At 42.8% G+C, this 21,206-nt stretch overlaps 1 protein-coding gene across 1 annotated transcript in view; it reads left to right on the top strand.

Annotated features, from left to right (window-relative positions):
• Positions 1-20,685, top strand: part of LOC126488504 (pregnancy zone protein-like) — a 59,735-nt gene extending 39,050 nt beyond the window's left edge. The window contains exons 15-35 of the mRNA XM_050122027.1: positions 1,540-1,692; positions 3,431-3,527; positions 5,875-6,046; positions 6,452-6,680; positions 7,224-7,350; positions 7,712-7,833; positions 8,014-8,065; positions 11,242-11,325; positions 11,794-11,970; positions 12,544-12,631; positions 13,146-13,302; positions 13,799-13,873; positions 14,136-14,313; positions 14,841-15,064; positions 15,865-16,083; positions 16,438-16,562; positions 16,932-17,022; positions 18,160-18,228; positions 18,635-18,737; positions 19,714-19,755; positions 20,517-20,685. Coding sequence (XP_049977984.1) covers positions 1,540-1,692; positions 3,431-3,527; positions 5,875-6,046; positions 6,452-6,680; positions 7,224-7,350; positions 7,712-7,833; positions 8,014-8,065; positions 11,242-11,325; positions 11,794-11,970; positions 12,544-12,631; positions 13,146-13,302; positions 13,799-13,873; positions 14,136-14,313; positions 14,841-15,064; positions 15,865-16,083; positions 16,438-16,562; positions 16,932-17,022; positions 18,160-18,228; positions 18,635-18,737; positions 19,714-19,755; positions 20,517-20,539 — 2,607 coding nt within the window. The 3' untranslated portion in view covers positions 20,540-20,685. The remainder of the gene's footprint in view (positions 1-1,539; positions 1,693-3,430; positions 3,528-5,874; positions 6,047-6,451; positions 6,681-7,223; positions 7,351-7,711; positions 7,834-8,013; positions 8,066-11,241; positions 11,326-11,793; positions 11,971-12,543; positions 12,632-13,145; positions 13,303-13,798; positions 13,874-14,135; positions 14,314-14,840; positions 15,065-15,864; positions 16,084-16,437; positions 16,563-16,931; positions 17,023-18,159; positions 18,229-18,634; positions 18,738-19,713; positions 19,756-20,516) is intronic.
• The last annotated feature ends 521 nt before the right edge of the window (positions 20,686-21,206 follow it).

The following is a 21,206-nucleotide window of genomic DNA, read 5'->3' as shown; positions in this document are numbered from 1 at the left end:
GTTTTTATTAACCATGACCACGGAGGACAAGATCCTCAGCATGATCAGTAGGATGTAATTCCCTAACAGTCGCTGGGCACAGGGTTTTACGGAATCGTCGTGTTTTACTCTGGTATTTCTTAACAAGTGAATAATAATTTGTGGTAGGTCTTATTACTGCAGGTTATGAATAATAAAACACAAATAGGATGTGTTAATTATGGAGAGAGCATGCTTCAATACGTTTTAGAGGAACTAAATTTCTTCCAATCCACTTGCTAGCCTGTAACAACTTAGATTCTGTAAGATGCCAGGCTTTTATGCTTTCTCTAAAATCAAGCACTTACTGGCCTTAAGAGTGGACAAAAATAGTTTCTTTTCAAACACGCCTCCAAAACGTCTTTGTGTATTCAAAGAAACATCCTTGCTTACTGGCTTTGTGGTGTCTTTAGCAGTTTTACAGTTATCCTCGGCTTCTTGACTCCAGGTCCAGCACTACTGAGACCAGGGTAGTTAAGACAAATGGTTCAGAAATCATCTAGTTGTCTCTGTGTGCGCATTACCTTGCCTCCCTCTGCACCATTAACCTGAAAACTGCCAGCCTGTAGCTCTTGCCTTCATAGTCTTCTACATTTAGACCAATGCTGACAAATTCACTTCATTTTTTTAGAAAGAGTCTCGTATAGTCCAGGCTGTCATTGAACTCATAAGACAGTTACGGATGACCTTGAGTTTTTGATCCACAGGCCCCCACCTCCCAAGCACTGGGATTACAGGCTTGCACCAGCATGCCTGGTTTATGTAGTGCTGGGGTTGAAATCCAAGGTTTCATGCCTGTTAGACAAGCAGTCCACCAACTGAGCTACATCGCCATCCTCTCAGCCCTTTAAATGCTGTATTTATGCATAAGAAGATCAAAAACTTGGACATTCAGTCTTTTTTTCCATGATTCCCTGCCTCATCCCTTATGGCACTCACGCGGCAAAGGTGAATACAACATGGTGGCTTAAATTCCATATTGAGCATTATCCCATTTAAAATTCTTTCAACAGAGTTAACCATATGCATTACGGCATAATTAATTAATCACTTTGTAGTGCATGAAATAGCAATGTGCCATTTAGCTGACTTTATCATGGATTGTTTATATATAATAACTCTATCTTTGCAATCAATTCCTCTGTGAGTTAACCTCTCAAGAAGATCTTTTAACGAAAACCACAGCACATGTTTCTAGTTGTCAGAGGCTAATAGAAGACAATGTTAGAAATCATGGCAATGGAGAACAGTTTGGAAGTAAAATAACATTCGTAAAAAGCAGGCAGAAAAGGAGTCAGTTTTCTTCCATTTGTTTTCCCAAAAGGCACAAGAAATTGCCTACTATGAAGCTTGCAGAACAAAATCAGCTGAATTGTGAATTTGCCATTTCACTATAACTGTTTCTATGTATTACTGGTGCACCATGTTTCCAATGTGAACATTGATGAAAAATAAATAAAATAAAATTCTTTCAATAGTAGAACAAGAAACAGTTTCCCTTTGTTCTCCTCCAATGTACAGATCTATGGATTACTGCCAGAAAAGCCTCCCCAGGGTGTTCATTATGGCAGGAATGACGAAAACTGCATCGTTGTAGACGATATCACTCACAACGGGATTGTGTACACACCGAAGCAGGACCTGGGCGATGACGACATGAGCAGCGTGTTTGAGGTAATCCCTCCTGGAACTCTCCAGAGCTGGCTGATAAGCCTGTGTTAAAATGCAAAATCCTGGAGCTCCTAAGCACTACAGTCTTATCCTACCGTCTCTAACCAAACAATCATTAACAGAAAGGACTCTCAGAGTTTGTTACTTTATGCACATACATATCTAAGAGAATTTCTCTAGCACCTTAAGTAACAGTGGCTTACCGCTTTATAGCTAAATATGTAGATATGTAAATATATGTATATATTGTATCTTAGAGATTAATACATGAGTAGCTCCATGGCAGCTGTAATATAGGTCATTTGAAAGATAAATTCTTTAAATTTACATTTAAAGAATTTACGTGTCTTTATATACATATAAACTTTATATACATATGTCTTTATATAGATATACATATGTCTGTATATACATTGTTGATCATATTCCCCAGGTATTGTCTCCCCTTCCTTTCCTTAATCCCCCCTTTCTGTGTGTTCCCTTTGTCCCCCAGAATGTTTTGCTTCTACTTTTATAATATATGTAGACATGACTTTATGTATCTTTATAAAGTCTAGGAACCACAAATGATAGAAAACATAGTCATTAAAAACATGCAATATTTTTTAATATTTTTCTTTCTAAGACTGGTTTAGCTCACTTAATATGATTACCTACAGTTGTGTATGTTTTCTTGCAAATGTCATGGCTTCATTGTTCTTTATGGCTGAAAATTCATATATGTATATATATATATGTGTGTGTGTGTGTGTGTGTGTGTGTGTGTGTGTGTGTGTGTGTGTGTGTATCCCTTATCCATGCCTCTGGTTTTGGACACCTAAGTTGGTTCCACAAGTTAGCTATTGCCAACAGTGATTCAGTGAACACTGGAGTGCAAGTGTCTCCATGGTGGGCTGGTTTGCAGTGCTTTGGGTAAAGGGGTAGTAGAGTCATATGGAATATCTACCTCCATTTAGTCTTTTGGGAAACCTCCATACTTCCACAGTGACTGAACTGGTTTACACGGCCCACAGCAGTGACCATCTCCTCGTCAGTGTTTGTTGTTGTGTTTTTCCTTCATGACTGCCATTCTGACTGGACTAAAGGGAATCTCAGTTTGATTGATCTGCACTTCTCCAGTGCCTAGGGAAGTTGAACTCATTTCATATTAACATATTTGACCAGTTACATTTCATTTTTGAGAACTATCCGTCTGTTAACTTCATTAACCTGTTTGCTTATTGGGTTGATATTTTGTTGCTTAGGGTTTTCTTAGCTATTTGTATATCACAAATAATTAATCCTCTGTCAGGTGTACAGTTGGTCAAGATTTTCTCCCCTTCTGTAGACAGTGCCTTCACGACCAGCTGACTGGTTTCTTTGCTTTGCAGAACTTTTTAATTTCACAGGGTCCCATTTGCCAATGTAAATTTTTTTGTTGTTTTTTTGTTTGTTTGTTTTTCGAGACAGGGCTTCTCTGTAGCTTTGGTGCCTGTCCTGGAACTAGCTCTTGTAGACCAGACTGGCCTCGAACTCCCAGAGGCCAATGTAAATTTTTAAGATTAATTACAACTAAGCTGAGCCATGAGCGTTAAATATATCCAGACTGTGAACTAAATTTTATCTTATCAAAATAGACTAAAATCTTTTGTTTTCACCTTTAAAACATATATAATTCTTCCTATAAAGGTCTGCAGCTTAGCTGAGAACAAGTCGCCTCTCTGGAGTTTCCAATATGCTTTAACATGTAATATTTTTCCAGTCTGTAGGATTAAATATTTTTACCAACTCCAAAATCCACAAACCACGCTTTTGCCAGCCGGTTCGTGCCTATGGAGGAATAGGAGGCGGCTATAGAGGTAAATGTTTGACTTCTTTGTCTGCTAGGATAAATGGAGCAAAAAAATGATGCTTCACTGGGGTAGGGTGGGAGTTTAAAGAATGTTTTTATACAATTGGCTTATACATATATACATATACATCATATACATGTACATCTTAGGCACCACTCAACTCCTTTGGCAATGTATTCACAAGTCACATCTTCTGCCAAAAATAGAACTCAGATGAGATTACTGCTTCTCTCCCTAGCATGCCCTCCCCACTCCCCACTTTTCTCTTTCCCCACATCCCTCCCCTCTCTCCCTTCTCTTGTCAAAATTGGCTTTTTTTTTATCCTAGACATCAGTCATCTCACTTCTTCATATTCCTTCTGTAGACACCACAGCTCAGTCAGTCGTGACAGCATTTGAGGCTTCGGGCCATGCCCAGCACTCCATCTCAGTGGCTGAGCTCCGGGCCACGCCCAGCACTCCATCTCAGTGGCTGAGCTCCGGGCCACGCCCAGCACTCCACCTCAGTGGCTGAGCTCCACGTGGCTTATCTTTAGGCTCACACAGAAGCTGTTTGTGAGTCTGTTTCTTTTGCCTTGCTGAGTCTTGCCTTAAAAGACATCTTTATCCTAACCTCTGTGGCGTTTTATTCTATAATTACACCAATGACTTGTTTGACTATGGTAAGCACACTCCTGAAATACACATTCCACCCTAGAGAGGCTTTCCATTAACCTCTGAAGGTGCCTTTCTACCTTGGTGAATACATTTGCACAGCTGTGTCCCTGGAACTCCCTCCCGTTCCTGGGTTTCCCATCAACCAATGACCCCCTTAAGCTCCACATGCTGAAGTCACAAGGACCAGCTGTAGTGACACCTGATCCCGTGGTGAATAGTGGACTTGTTAAACTTTGTGCACTTGTAGCCTCTTTTCAGATGCAACCCTGGCATGTAGCTGTGGCAAACAGCTATGAATGTAAAATATTTAATGACAGTGAATGATTAAGAAATTTATTTTAAAACAATTCTTTGGTACACCTATGCATTTGCCATTTATTAAAAACAAGGGCAGGGGCTGGAGAGATGGCTCAGTGGTTAAGAGCATTGCCTGCTCTTCCAAAGGTCCTGAGTTCAATTCCCAGCAACCACATGGTGGCTCACAACCATCTGTAATGGGGTCTGGTGCCCTCTTCTGGCCTGCAGATATACACACAGACAGAATATTGTGTACATAATAAAAACAAGGGCAAATAAGCATGCTAATGAGATGAATATGATCATCTCTTTTGCACAAAGGATTAAATTTTGGATGCGTGTTGGATACTATAGGACCTGAAGCATCTTCAGTGTTCCTCAGCCTTGGCTGTTATGTTAACTTTATACTCACCAATACTAACAGTGATACTTCACATAAACACACAGTAAAAACAGTAGTCACGTGTTTATGGCCATTTCAAAAATGATTGGCAGTTCCGGGCTAATTCCATGCTAAAATTCATTGAGCCATTTTATTTTTAATCAAATTCAAGCCAACAACTCAAACAGCAGCAGTTTTTAAAACTCAGACATTCTAAATGATACAATCCAGAGACAGACCAACCCGATGTCTCTGTGCTGGAAGGAAAATATTAAAACTCTTTATTTTTGCAATTCGGCCATTATGCTTCTCTGAGGGCAGCAGCCTTTCTGTGGAGAACAAAACTACCGCAGCTCACAGCACACACCAGCCTGGAGTTTGTGCCAGGTGTTTCGAGCAGTGATGGGCAGTGCAAAGTGCACACGTAGTTTGCTCAGAGCCAAGGTTACAGCAAAATCGATGACGCCAACTGAGAGAGCACTCAGACCATCGCACCTTTGACCATGGACTAGTTTTTGCTGTGGCATCTTCAGAGACCTTCTTGCTGTTGCCCGTCTTTCCCAACCTCTAGACTGGGATACACAGTCCCACATGGAGCTGGGATCCGTGTCCAAGGCTAGGGTGTGTAGCACACACATTCCAAGATCCTACTGTTTACTGCTTGGGTCTCTATCTTGTGCACTGTGAAACGAGACCTATTTCTGAAACCTGGCTGCAGTGAATTTCCTTTCCTGGTCTTTGGTGTTGACTGCCAGTGCCAGTGGAAAACATGACTATCATTTCAAGAGAACAGCCATTTTAGAGAAAGTTATGTTTGCTTTACAAAGAAAAAATATACTCACCTCTGCTCCATGAAGCAATAGGACAAATGTATAAAATATAAAAAGTAATAAACAAAAATATTTTTTAAAAAGTTATTATCAGGTAGATGTCCCTCTCCTACTTAAGAAACAACAACCACTCAAAGTCAGTTATGAGAACTGGTCTCACTGTGGGGCTTGTGTGTTGTCTTCTCAGTAGCACCTCAAGCCTTACCTATGGCAGCAGTCCCAACAGGGAACTTCAGAGGAATGAGTTACGCGATGGCCGTAGACTCGGCAATGAGCGAAGAATTTTCAGAGGTGGAAGTAAGAGAGACCGTGAGGAAATATTTCCCGGAGACCTGGATCTGGGACATGGTGCCACTGGAGTGAGTTGGGTGCCCCTGGGACTTAGCATAGGTGACGGTGTGAGTCCTGCTCTGGGACTTTGGTGTCGTCCTTGGTTCTGGATCCTTTCGGTCCACTTACCTCACAGCAAAACATTTCTTCTCCTTATGTGGCTCCCGGTTTTCAGAAGTAACAGAAAACTGGAAGCTGTCTTCTCCACCAGGGGAAAAGGAAAGGAACAAAGGAAAAGAAAAAGGGAAGGGAGAAGAAATTAAGAATGGGGGGAGAGACAGACCGGGGGAAAAAGAGGAGGAATTCCAGAAAACCCCGAACAGAAGCATCTAGTCCCGAGATCTAGTTCCATGTTTGCTGCACTTGATTTCTGAGTCACCACATTCTGGTTGTTCTTATTTTTGTTTTTTCCTGCCCTTTCTCCTCCACACCAGCGTATCAGGTGGCAGTGAGCTGGCAGTGAAGGTCCCTGATTCCATCACTGAGTGGAAGGCCAGCGCATTCTGCTTGTCCGGAGCTACCGGCCTCGGTCTCTCCCCCACCATCTCTCTCACCGTCTTCCAGCCCTTCTTCCTGGAACTCACCCTCCCCTACTCTGTGGTGCGCGGAGAAGCCTTCACCCTCAAAGCTACCGTGTTCAATTATATGTCTCACAGCATTCGGGTAAGGGCACTTCTCTGGAAGCAAGTGTGAACCCCATCACCCTCCATTACCTAGGGCTCTTCAGACCCCTCCTAGAGCTGAGTGACTGCCTTCATTTCAGAAAGGAACTTACTCAGAGAAAAGCTTTCTGGCGACATCCTGTTTTGTAAATAAATGTTCCCTAAATTCAGATATGGTTTCCACATGATTAGTCTTTCCTTTTGAGATTTTTTTTTTTTTTTTGAGGCAGATAGTCTCACTGTGCACACAGCTCAGGCTGACCTAAAAGTGCCCACCTTCTTGCCTCAACCAGCAGTATGCTGGAATTATAGGACTATGCCACCATGCCCAACTAAATGACTTTGTATTTAAAGTCTGTCTAAAGAAACATCTCTTCCTCCACTGGTGCAGAAAAGTCCCAGGAATTGGCACCATTCCTATGTGTAAAAATCTAAACTTCAAAGTGTGTGCCAGGATTTACCCATTATGAGACATCGCAAAGTCTCTGACCTTGTCTGCACCCTCGACTTCTGACTCTCTCTGCCTGTCTGGGTTTGGGGACAGATCCGTGTGGACCTAGAGAACTCTCCTGATTTCCTGGCAGTCCCAGTGGGAGACCATAAAGACTCTCACTGTATCTACGGCAATGGAAGGAAAACTGTGTCCTGGGCTGTGACCCCGAAGTCACTGGGTGAGTGTCAGAGCTGTTGACTGATTTCATGCTCTGTGTTGCAATGGTTTGCTCTGGCTCTGCTTTCTCTCCTCTTGCATTTAAAACAACCAAGCAGAAAACCACTGTGTACATTGGGGGGGCGGGGGGAACCACACTTATCACAGTAAAACTGTGCTCTTCTGAATTTTCAAATACGTTTATTCACTGTGCATGTGTGCCAGGACACACATGTGGAGGTCAGGTGACAGCTTGTGAGGAGCATGTGGGTCCCAGGGATCAAATCCGGGATGTCAGGCTTGGCAACAAGCTTCTTCAATGTCTGGGTCATCTCCCTAGCCCGAGTATCACCATTTAAAGCCATCAAAATTTTCTCTCCCAGGGGAGGTGAACTTCACAGCCACCGCAGAAGCTTTGCAGTCTGCAGAACTGTGTGGCAATGAGGTGGCAAAAGTGCCAGCCCTCGTACGGAAGGACACTGTAGTCAAGCCCTTGATAGTCGAGGTGTGTGAGTACTGAGTCTGTCTTACGACACTGTGTTTGTAATCTGGGTGACTGTATCTCACTTCCAAGATTGTGCATGAAGCTCAGTGTACTTCAAAGTGTTTAGTTTGGGGTCTTGTTTGGTTTGGTTTGGTTTTGTATGTTATGTATCATTTTACCTTTTTTTTTTTCAACTCTAAGCCTGAAGGAATCGAGAAGGAACAAACATTCAACACACTACTGTGTGCTTCAGGTAAGTGTAACAAAACACAAAATTCTCAAGGTAAGCAATTTGTAGCTGTGGAAAAATCATCTCTGGGATACAGCTTACTCTGAAGAAAAAAATAAACAAAAACTTGTATGCCCTTTCCATGAAACCTAAAGATATCTCATGAAGAGACGCCCTTTTTGATGAAAATCTCTCAAAATATGCTTAATTTCCCAAAAGAATAAAGAATAAATACTATTGATGATATTATCATATTATATTATCATTATTATTATGTTTTTAAGGATAAAAAAGAGGCATGGTGAAAAAGTTGCTGGAAAGCTCCTGGTTAGTGACAAGAACTAAAAGCTTTGACCTGGGACAAGATTCTTTCTAAGTCTAGTCTCTGTGTCTGTAACGCTACTCAAACTATGTTGAGGCTATTGAAGGAACTGTGTGTCCTTGCTTGGTTGTACTGTTACATTAGTAATTTAAATATTTCCATACGTATGCTTTGATTGGCAGTATCTTTAGAGTATCAACAAAGACCCCCCCAGCAGTATTTGATTGATACTGCTAGTTTGACCATATAAAGATCTCCATCTAAAAAGTTGTATGCCATCTAGAATGTTCCTCAAGGTGAGGCTTTACCTACAATCCCATTCCTTATAGAGATGCCCTTCAACTTACAAAGGGGCTGCAACCTATTAAGTCCATCACGAATTGAAAATAATGAGTCAAAAGTCCATTTAATATACCTAACCTATGCGTTCTCATAGATTAGCAACACAATTGTTTGCTCTTCTATTCCTTCCCATGCTGGCTCAGTTGAAACGGAGGACAGCTGTGTCTTCCCGGCATCACTAGAGAGTGCTTCATCCTGCATCACTGGTCCAGGGAAAGGGTGATGCTCAGAATTCTAGGAGCTTATGGTTTCCACTGACTGTGCATCACTTTCACACTCTAGTGACTGGAACCATCATGAGTTAGAGACCATTCATGGAAATATTCTTGGTAGTCTCGTCTACATACAGTGTGTGTGTGTGTGTGTGTGTGTGTGTGTGTGTGTGTGTGTGTGTGTGATCATGTTCCTGTGGAGGGTGTATGTATATGCATATATATGGGGAACAAAGGTCAACCATAGGCATTGTACCTCGGGTGCTATCCACCATGTTTTTGCGAGATAAGGCCCCTCACTAAGCCAGGAAGGTGAGCCAGCTGGCCAGCAAACCCATGGAATCTCCCTGTCTCTGCCCCTCCAGAGCTGAGATTACAATACATCTGGCATTTCCTCCCCCACACAGGTTCTGGGTCTCGAACTCAAGTCCTCACACTTGCAAGGCAAACACCTTACTGACTAAGCCACCTCCCCAGACCGAGGACATAGCTTTAATAACAACTGAGTGCCAGAGTCCACAGATTTACATGCTTCATTGGTGCAGATCTGCTTCCTGAATTCCTTTTTAGCCACCATCCATGCTTACAGGTCTAACAGGTCTAACAGGTACCTCAGAACCACCCTGCCGGCAAAGGAAAGCACTACGGGCCCCACTACGTGCTCCTCCCAACTCCCTTCATCCCATAGTGTGGCAGTTTCGTTCTTCTACATGTCAAGTATAAAAATTGTATCTGCTTTTATCATGTTATTTCTCTTCTACCCCACCCCAATCCATTCACAAACGTAATTGATTCCACTTTCGAGTTACATCAGAATTTACCCACTTCTCGCCACGTCTCCTTCTACGGTAGCCCTTCTCTCCGGCTGGCCTATTTCAGTGACATCCTACCTGGGCTGCATGTGGGGGCACATGCTTGAAACCCTAGCCATTAGAGAAATGACACAGGAACATCACAAGTTTGAGGCCAACCGAGGCGAGACAGTAAGACCAGGTCTCAAAAAAAAAAAAAAAAAGTGAAGTTAGCATTTTCCTAACTGACCTCCTGACCATACCCTCTTGTCCCTGTACAGCAAGGGGGTTCCCTTCAAGAACATGTCAAATCCGTTAGAACCTGTCCTTCCTCTGCCACACCTTTCCTACATTCCACGGTGCCAAAACCCTCACCATCACCCTCAAGCTCTCCCTACCCCTAAACATCATGGCCTGATGCTCTGTCTCTCACTCACTGTGAGCCGGTCACACCAACCTTCTCCTTCCTCTTGGGACAATTTATCACACTTCAGGCTCTAACGTCTTTTTCCTTTTGGTTCATTTTTCCTGGACATATCTTACTCCGTGACTTACTGATGGGCTCTGAACACAATGACTTTATCGAGGAGTCTTTCTATAGCAAGTCACCTCCCCATCCCTCCACTTCCCGGTTGCCCATACTTGACTAGTTCAGCCCTTAAACAGCCTCTTCTAACTTTCTCCAGGAGCCACCAACATCAGTCTCACTAAATACATCTTCACTTGCTTACCTAACCCTTCTCGTAAAAGTAAAAGCTCTAAAAAGTTAGGAAATGAGTTTTGAAAGTCACCATGTAAGACAGAACCCAGCACAATAACACATTTAACGCGTATTCGTGGGATCGATGCCTGTGTAAAAAACATTAACATTGACAGGAATTGTGGCTGGGGAGAGGCTCAGTAGGTAAAGTGCTTCCTGTGCCAGCCTGAGGACCTGAATCTGGATCCCCAGCCCTCACACAAAATCTGAGCAAGACAGTAAGACCACCTGCAATTACACTGTAATCCCAGTCAACACCAGGGGACTGAGGAACAGGGGCAGGAGGAGCCCAGAGGACCACCGGTCAGCCAGTCTGGCTGAAACAGCAAGTTCTAGATTCAGTGAGAGACCCTGGCTCATGGGTGTACGTACATACAGAGAGAGAGAGACAGAGAGACAGAGAGACAGAGAGAGAGAGAGACAGAGACAGAGAGAGAGAAACAGAGAGAGAGACAGAGAGACAGAGAGACAGAGAGACAGAGAGAATATAATCCCTAAGGGGAAAGAAGGGAGCCTTTGTAATGTATATGCTTATAAGAAAAGCTATAGACATTTAGTACAAATATATAAGCCATATGAACTTTGCCGTGAAACAAATGGTGACTTTGGGAGAAACTGAATTGCCTCAAGAAATCACTTAAGGTTCAAGAGAAACAAAAAGATTGCATCTAGATAATGTTGAGGAACAATATTCATGACAACATAGAGTGTTTCTTTCACCCCTCCCCACGCGCACTATTACTGTCTAATACCTCGTTTGTCTTTTTTCTTAGATACTGAATTACTTGACGAGTGGTCACTGATCCTTCCACCCAACGTGGTTGAAGGATCTGCCAGGGCTACACACTCCGTTCTGGGTAAGTCTCTCAGCTCCAGCCATAACAGCTGTCTCTCTCTGTGTGTAAGCCCAGTACACACGGGGCCTCGCCATGCATAACGGGCACCAGATGTTGACTTGAGGAAGGAGTCGCAAGCTCAGGGCTACCCTGTGTGAGAGCGAGGAAGTGGGTTTGACAGCTGCTGTATGCTTTGGTTAACTCTGTCAGCTGATAAGGGCTGTGCCTCATCTTCAGTGATCAACAGGGTGACAGTGTGCCTAGATATGAAAACAGTAGTTCCATTTTCCCAGACATTATGGCTCACCAGAAAAGATGTTATCTCTTGCCATTCAGTTTCTTCCTTGCTCTCTGTTTTTCTCATTTTTTTTTGTATAATTCTTTTTGTCTTCCATTCCATTAGTAATATGGCCTCTTGGTCATATTTTCTTATTCCAGCACAAACCATCTCCATATTCCTCTAATTTGTAATAACCTTTTACTCCTCAGGCGATATACTAGGCTCTGCAATGCAAAACCTCCAAAATCTTCTCAAGATGCCCTATGGCTGTGGAGAACAAAATATGGTCCTTTTTGTTCCTAACATCTATGTCCTAAACTATCTGAATGAGACACAACAGCTGTCAGAGGCGATCAAGTCCAAAGCCATCGGCTACCTCGTCAGTGGTGAGCAATTTTACCTGCGCTCCTAAATGCCTGCTGTTTGGTTCAGATTCGGTCATCACTGTTGCTGTGATTTCCAATCAAATACCCCTCGCTAGAATAATGACTCCCAACACTGTTGATACCTTTGGAAACATGTTGAGTAAAACATGTTCACTCAATGGTTCTCTGATAGGGTTAAGATAGGTGAAGAATTGCCGCGAACCTCCCCTGTGTCTGCGCTGTGTGCGCTGGCACCCAATTCACTAGCTTCTGGCAAGTGGGTTGGAGATTAAAATACACAGACACACACAGACAGAGAGACAGCGACACTGGTCATCCTTGAATTCCCCAAGAATGCCCCCTTTATTGTGTTCAGGGGCAGATTATATAGAGATAGCCACGCCCCAGCCAAACCCACCAGAAACCACTCTCCTGCCATCAGGAACTCCTGAAGGTCTCGTGCTCAGAGCAGCTGTAGGCACTCGGATCAGGGGATTACAAGAAATTCAGGATCTGGGATCTCATTGCTCCCAACAAAGAACAATAATTGTCTAGTATCACTCTACTTCATAAACGACTGAATTCCCTCTTCAGGGTATCAGCGGCAGCTGAACTATCAGCACAGTGATGGTTCATTCAGCACATTCGGGAACCGTGGTGGGAACAGCCTGGGAAATACCTGGTAAGATGAAATTAACTGTGTCTTCATGCTCTCCTGATCCAAGGCATTTCAGGAGTCTAGAAACTGCTGTTCTCTGTACCTGGGATTCTTTTCTGGAAGGGTTACTTATTCTCAAAACTCCAAATGTCATCCCTCCTGACCGCTGCAACCCCACCTGCTCTGCCGGCACAGCTGGTAAAAGCAAAGCAAAGAAATAAAGGTGTAAGGCCAGAAGTACAGTTGTCCACCGTGGAAACTTTCTTGCTGCCCTTTAGAAGAGGCAAGGTGGAGATCAGGGAGAGAGATGCAGAGCGGTACAACTGGAAGTCATCTGGGAAATGCAGTTTTGACGGGAGGGTTCTGTGACAGTTCAAAAAGAGATAAATTTTGTAAGACCAAAAGACTGAAAACTATCAACTAAGACCCTCCAAAACGGCTTCCACCCAACTGTGAAGACCAGGGTCTGTAGAAAACACATGGTGAACTGTAAAAGTGAGGTGGGTGGCCCTGCTCTCGGCCCCTTTTCTGCCTGCAGGCTCACTGCATTCGTGCTCAAGGCCTTCGCTCAAGCGCAGTCCCACATCTTTATAGAGAAGATGCACATCACGAAAGCGCTCAACTGGCTCTCAGGGAAGCAGAAGGAAAACGGTTGCTTCGAGCAGTCTGGACACCTGCTCAACAATGCAATGAAGGTGATGTCCTGGTACTCTGGACTGAGTGCTGTGATGTGTAGGGAGGAGGTGGTGCCCTGGTCCTCTGGACTGAGCGCTGTGATGTGTAGGGAGGAAAGTGATGCCCTGGTCCTCTAGACTGAACGTTGTGATGGGTATGGAGGAAGGCTTCTATAAGAGTTCTCCAGTCCTTGGGGGCTGGAGAGATGACTCAGTGGTTAAGAGCGTTTGGTGCTATTGCAGAGGACCAGTTTGATTCCCAGCATCCTCCTCAAGCAGTTCACAACCACCTGTAACTCTAGCTCCAGATGACCCAGTGCCCTCTTCTGGCCTCTGTGGGTATTTCACTCGTGCACAAATGGACACATAAATACCCAAATATACACGATTTTAAAAAAAAAAGATAGTTTGTTTTCTTTTAAAAAAATAAAAAAAATTAAAAAGAGTTCTCCAGTCCTAATGGCATAGCATGGAGGTCTAATGCCGAAATGTGAGAGTTCCCGCTCTATCCTTCCAGGGTGGCGTGAGTGATGAGGTGACGCTCTCTGCCTACATCACCATCGCGTTGCTGGAGATTCCACTGTCTGCCGAGGTACCTACACACCCATCCCTACACCTCCCTCACAGACTTAAAGAATAAAAATAAAAACCACATAATTACGATCCCCTGAGGGAAACCTCCAGTTTCTGTGGTCTTTATTTTGGTACATTTCACTGTCACGTTTTTAACCACTCCCCGATACAAACTCTACTGCCGGGGTGTCACAGCATGACTCTCAACCTGGGGTTAGCCTGGGCATAGTTCCTTAGCCTGGTTCTGCTATTTTGAAATTGGCTCTCATCTTCTTTTATAGCACAGTATCGTCCGCAATGCTCTCTATTGCCTGGAAACAGCCTGGGCCTCCATCTCAGGGAGCCAAGGAAGTCATGTCTATACTAAGGCGTTGTTGGCCTATGCCTTCGCCCTGGCAGGAAACCAAGTCAAGCGAAGCGAGCTGCTTGAATCACTAAACAAAGAGGCTGTGAAAGAAGGTAGGCGCTTCTATTGCAAAGTCTGTCTAACTAGAAGTCACTAACGATGCAAAGGCAGAGTCACTCTTGTGCCACCTCAGTCAGAAAGACAGCAAGAGAAACTGTCATTGGCCCAACACTTAAGTGATAGGAACCATTTTATTGACACACGCATTACTGATTTTATATACTCCAACTGCTGGTGCCACACAAGTATGTAAGAGACACAAAGACTCCCCAAGTGATCATCTAGGAATTTGGTCAAGGTCTGCTTGTTAGTAGGCATGGTGGCTCATGCCTTTAATCCCAGAACTTGGGAGGAAGAGACAGGGGATCTCTGAGTTCGAGTTTGAGACCAGCCTGGTCTAGATAATGAGTATCTATCTCAAAAAAAAAAATGTGCTTGATAGATCTGCTATAGGCTGTTCTAAGGCATCCGTTCATTTCATCTGTGCCAGTTCATTAGCTGACCTACCTCATCATCACTCATGGGATAGATCTTAAAGCCATGTTTTAAACTTAAAATCTTTTTTCTTTCCATTTGAAAGAGGATTCAATCCACTGGCGACGTCCCGGGAACATTCAGGAAGCAGAGACGCCCTACTATCGCCCACGGGCCCCTTCTGCTGAAGTGGAAATGACAGCTTATGTGCTTCTCGCCTACCTGACGGCTCTGCCATCCCCGTCTTCAGAGGACCTGTCTTCTGCATCCCAGATTGTGAAGTGGATCATCAGGCAGCAAAACTCCTACGGAGGCTTCTCCTCCACTCAGGTCTGTAGGGAGACCCTAGGAGGGAAAGATAAATCAACTAATCCATCTATAAACGCAAACATATTCTAGGGATTAGAGCTGAAACATCATCCCTCCATCACCAGGTCCCAGCCTGATTCACATACGGATCAAGGCTCTGTCCTCCTTACCTTCTCATTGTCTTCTCCCCAAAGCGGGTCCACAGCATCCCCAGGGGCCAGTTTTCCAAAGCACTATGTCTGTGGAATTACTTCCATGAGAAAATTAACTTTATGTTCATCTGCAGACTAAAATTCTCTAATATTCTGCCTAAGCCACTTCCTGTCCACAATAAATGTGTGCTCATGTAGCTGGTTAGGCAAGTCCTTAGGCGGAATGGACTTGCTGCCGTTGCTGGGGCTGTTTAAACCATCCCAGCTCTTCCACGATGCCCATCACCCTCTCCATAAACACTTTTCATTACTCAAGAATTATCTCATTTCTCATCTTCAGTCTTCTTTTTCTATCTTAGCCTACATTTTCTTCTCCATTTCAGATTTCTACAACAAATACTGCTAGAGAGACTTATAAATTACTAATGGTATATGTTCAGTTCAGATCTCTGTATATATTGTAATCTGTGTAGATGATAAAACTTATTCTCTCTGAAATACCTAGACTGGGTCACCACTAGTATGCAGGATGGAATGGTATTGAAATTACAGTGATTAACTGTGCTTTTTGTCTAAATAATCCTGAAAGGAAGCAGTGTTGGCACTATGCATCAGTGTGGACTGCTATCTCTCAATCCACTGTGATTTCTGTATCTTTCCTTCTCTCAGGATACAGTGGTGGCCCTCCAAGCCCTCTCCAAATACGGAGCAGCCACTTTCACAAAAAGTAAGAAAGAAGTGTTGGTCACCATCAAGTCTTCAGGGACATACTCTCAGAAGTTCACTGTTCACAACGCCAACCGCCTGCTGCTGCAGGAAGTCAGACTGCCGGATCTTCCTGGAAATTACATCACCACCGTGTCAGGGTCTGGATGTGCATACCTCCAGGTGAGACCCCCAGGGCCCAGATACTGGGCACATGGAAGAGAAAGTGTCAAGGGTTACATGTTCATTGCAAAACTAAAAGGGGAAATATGTTCTAAATCAAGAGTTGAGTTATTTAGCCAGGCAGTGGTGGTACATGCCTTTAATCCCAGCACTTGGGAGGCAGAGGCAGGCGGATCTTTTGAGTCCAGCCTGATCTACAAGAGCTTGTTCCAGGTCAGGCTCCAAAGCTACAGAGAAAAACTGTCTCAAAAAAAACAAACAAAAAAAAAAGAGTTGAGTTAACTTAGAAACTTCGAAGAGGCTGTGAGATGTTTTCAGCACTGAGATAAGGAATTTTGTTCTTGTTGTTTTCAGACATCGCTAAAATACAACATCCTTCCAAAGACAGAAGGAAGAGCGCCCTTCACTCTGCAGGTCAATACTCTCCCCATAAACATTGATGAAAATCACAGAACTTTCCAGATTCACATCAACGTAAGGTAAAACCTAAGTTGCAACCAGTCTGCTTATAAGACATGGGGAAAAAATGGGTTAATGCCTGTAGAAGAAATACATTATGCAAAGTTAATCTTAACAGAAATGGAGTCTTGTATTCATGAACCAGGACATTTTCTTAACTCTTACTGAAAGGCCTTAGCGTTGAGACTATATCTCAGGAATATACACATACACATAAATATATACACACATCATCTCTCTAAAGAGAGGAGAGGAACATAGTGAGATTTCAAATAACTACACAGATACGGTTGACAGAGACATGAGTGACAATGAAGATTAGACTTCTGGTTCCATCGATCCCGAGGAACCTTGTTGAAAGGACTTAACTCTGTGCGTTACCTTCCCAGTTACACTGGAGAACGATCCAGCTCCAACATGGTCATTGTTGACGTGAAAATGGTATCAGGCTTCATACCTGTGAAGTCAACTGTGAGAAAGGTAAACCCCACGCCATCAGCAGAAAAGGCTAAATGCAGGAGGGGCTTGGTTCTGCCTCTACTTAATATGCCAGGCTTTGTTGACTCCCCATGGGAGGAGACCTTACCCTTTCTGAGGAATGGATAGGGGGTGTGGGGGACATGTGGGGGGGAGCAGGAGGAGGAACTGTGGTAGGTAGGCAAAGTGAATTTTAAAAAGAAAGAAAAAGGCTGAACACTAAACCACAGGTGGAAAGGGTTAACACTAACTCTTGCAGGTGGCAATGTCACACTGGTTTTCTGTTTGATTTCACTGATGCAGTTTTCAAGAGGCTTACTCCTGCAAACTTGCCTCTCCAGAGTGTGATTCCTTCTTTTATTATTGCATATACTGGTTACAGTGTGTTGTGTTTGAGGCCTAAGTCTTACCATTAGTTTTAGATAAAATGCTGCAGTTCCCCGAGGGGTGGCAGCAGGCAGTAAACCACGAGGGCAGCCAGGTCCCTTCACCCCAGGCCTCTGTAAGTCCCAGGCAGGTGGGAGGCAGCGGGTGAGAGACCTCAGCGGGTCATTGGCAGGGCAGCAAGTCCCACAAGGAGGTGGCCGGTGAGAGACAGAGAGAAATTGTCACTCCATGCAGAGAGAGGGTTTGGGTATTTTATTCAATGGGTTATGGGAAGAAAGGGAAGGGGGAGAGAGAGAGAAACAGAGAGCGGGGAGAGAAGAGGAGAGAAGCCACAGCAGCCACCTCTGCAGACAGGGCAGAGAGAGCACAGGCTGGAAGCAGAAGGAAAATCTGCTTGCCTATGTAGAAGCGGGGAGGAGTGGGCAGGTCTTGTCTCTTAAAGGGACAGGTCAGACCATTACAGTAAGTTCTAGCCTATATCCAATTCTAGCAAACCATTCGCTATCAGATTTGTGGACACACACACACACACACACACACACACACATATCTCCTTATACATTTCTAGCTTGTGTATGTATACATATGTATGAATAGAAAGGATTCAATAAATATTAGCATTATAACTAGTGTTCCTAGAGAAATAAAAAATTAGTAGTTTGGATTCTCCAGAAAAGCCTCGTATGTGAAAAATACCTGAAAGCTTCTCCTAGCATAAACCTTCCTCACTCCATAATTCTGGCTTATCAACAGCTCCAAAACCAGCCTAACATTCAGAGGACTGACGTGACCACCAACCATGTTCTAGTCTACATTGAAAAGGTAAGATGTGTGACTCTGGGATCTGTAAAAATTGCTGGAGTGTCTAAATCCAGCAGGATTCCAAAGAGTCAGTCTCCACCACCTTTCTCTCTCTCTCTCTCTCTCTCTCTCTCTCTCACACACACACACACACACACACACACACACACACACACACACTACTACTACTAAGGAAAATGAACCAGGACTGGCCAGCAAAGCTGTTTATGACACTTTTAACCATCCGCAGAACTTTGTTCTTTCATTTTTATTGGTTATGTTATAGAGATCAAAACTTCCCATTTTCTTCTAGGCTGTGAGAGAGGAGATTGCACACTCCTACAGCTTAGTATATCTTAAGAAAACAAGATGGTGACTGACGACTAAGTTAATCATTGAGTCCAATTCTGTTCTCTCGTCTTTTCAGCTAACCAGTCAAAGCCTGAGTTTCTCCTTCTTGGTGGAACAAGACATTCCAGTAAAGAACTTAAAACCAGCTCCAGTAAAAGTCTATGATTATTATGAGACAGGTAAGTGGAATCCAGATATGCCGAGCTTTGATAGGAAATAGAGCCTAGCCTAATTAGAGGTTATCTTAAATAAAATGAAACTCCGTAATCTTTCACTGGAAGAAAAAGTGAGTTTTTATGGTCACTTACAGTTATGTTTCTATGTATTACCCTTTTGGGTGCACTTAAACAAGCCTTAGGGCCACCCTGGTGAAAAACATCATGAAACAATTGGCCATGGGTTCTATTTAAATTTCCCTGTAGGGCTGGTTAGATGGCTCAGCGGTTTAGAGCATTGCCTGCTCTTTCAAAGGTTCAATTCCCAGCAACCGCATGGTGGCTCACAACCACCTGTAATGAGGTCTGGTGCCCTCTTCTGGCCTGCAGGCATACACACAGACAGAACATTGTATACATAATAAATAAATAAATAAATAAATAAATAAATAAATAAATAAATAAAATTATTTTAAATTTCCCTGTAAAGTTGCTTGCTCTAGGCTGAATTATTCTGGAAAGGTAAAAATAGCAATAATTTTTTTAATCACATCTTGCTACTGATGTGTGATATAGAACCTATCATTTGATCTATTTTTTTAAAGTGCTGTAGATAAACCCCCAAAATGAGAGGAGACTGGATAGAGCAAGAAATTCTTCTGTTTTTTTCCTGACTTTGAACTTGCCAGCGTTATGTCATGTTGGCAGAATTAAACGATGTCTCCTCATTAAATGGAGGAAATACACAGAGAGAAAGTCATAATGCCAGCAGGAAGCATAGGCATGGGAAGGGACCGTCTGAGTCTTGTGGGTCCAGAGGCACAGCAAGCCCTCAGTTCTGTTCCAGATCCTGGTTCTCTTAGTCTCCACCACAAAACAAAATAGCTTAGTGTAGACTTTATTTCCGTTGATTCTGTAGCTGTGATTTAAACTTTCGTTCTTTGCAGACAGGGCTTACCCACAATTAACCACTTTCTACCTAATCATTTCTGTGTTCTAGATGAATTCGCCATTGAAGAATACAGTGCCCCTTTCAACACTGGTATGGTATAAATAGTACAATTAAATGCCAATTTAAAGAAAATAAACAAGCATCTGCTTTAGTTTTCCATACTAGGGTGGTTTTTTTAGTAGAACATTTTGTATTATTTTGATTCTGATGTATCATCAATAAATTGGACTGTATCAAATACACTGTAGAATTTTTTAATAGAAATATGCTAGTGAAATATAGTTACTGATGCCTGGTAATGACTTATTTTTAGCTGAATTTAAGAATTTGAGAGATTTATTTGAGAGAGGGAGAGAGAGAGAGAGAGAGAGAGAGAGAGAGAGAGAGAGAGAGAGAGAACATGAGGTTGGGTAGAGAGAAGGTGAAGAAGATCTGGGAGGAGGTGAAGGAGGGGAAATAATATGATCAAAATACACTTAATTTTTCAAATTAAAAAATATATAAAAGAATTTTTAAGGCACAAAAATTAAATCAACTAAAGTTTACGTTCTACACCCGGTGGCCACCAACATTTTTAAGACATTTTTAAGTGTGCACTGGTTAAGCCCAGTGTCCCTGTGATTAGCCACATGACACAACCTGAGAGGACACATATAAAAGACATTCCTTTAGGCTGATTGACAAAATCATTTTCTGTGGCACTTTTGACTCTCTCTCTTAAACTTTGAAGAAAATCTGAGAACAGTTTCCTTGTTAAATATAATTAAATTTAAAGATTTATAATTGAATGTTAAAATTAGTTCTTTTAATAGGTTCTTGACGTCCCTTGATATTTCTACTCTTCTGTTTAGACTCTGAACAAGGAAATGCTTAAAAATGGGAACCTGTAGATCTCGCCAGATGGACGTCTCCAGGCATGAAGAACCAAGACCTGTTAGAAGAACAGACAGTGAATAAATGGGAGGGAATTAGAGATACATGAAATTTATATATTGAATAAAGTTATGGCATTTACAATTATATTTTCTTTTCGTACTTTTATCATTATATTTATTTTCTGAAATATGGTTTTAGCTCCTTAAGAGTGCTTAAAGAAGCTACAGAAAGAGATACATTAGAAAACACTATGAAGTGGAATTTAAAAAAAAAAAGTGTTTGGTCAACCCACAAGAACACCGAGGAAATGATCCCATGTTTTCTAACATTGAAAAACAGCCCAAAAGCTCATCAGTAGGCCCACGACAGTCTAACACGGTGTGTCTGTCCAGACCAGGGTGCTACTGCACAATATTAGATGGTGCCCACCTGCCTAAGTCTGCTGGGGGACAAACTAAAAGAATTCCAGACAAAGAGAGAAAGCGGTGATATCAGGAGTGAGAGTGACTGGGTTGGTTTGTCTTTTCCAGTTCACTTTAAAGTCTGTTTCTAACTTTACTATCTAGTTTCATTTGTTCTATCCCATGAGAACTCTTCCGATGCTTACAAAGGAAGGCGACCAACAGGCCTCTTTTAGTTGCATATTTTTATGTTGCATTTGTTCC

Source organism: Alexandromys fortis, unplaced genomic scaffold (genome assembly GCF_014885135.2).
Source record: "Alexandromys fortis isolate MF-2015 unplaced genomic scaffold, M_Fortis_MF-2015_v1.1 scaffold_208, whole genome shotgun sequence".
NCBI lineage: Eukaryota > Metazoa > Chordata > Mammalia > Rodentia > Cricetidae > Alexandromys > Alexandromys fortis.
The sequence above is the reverse complement of the archived record's forward strand: the minus strand, read 5'-3'. Positions and strand labels throughout refer to the sequence as shown.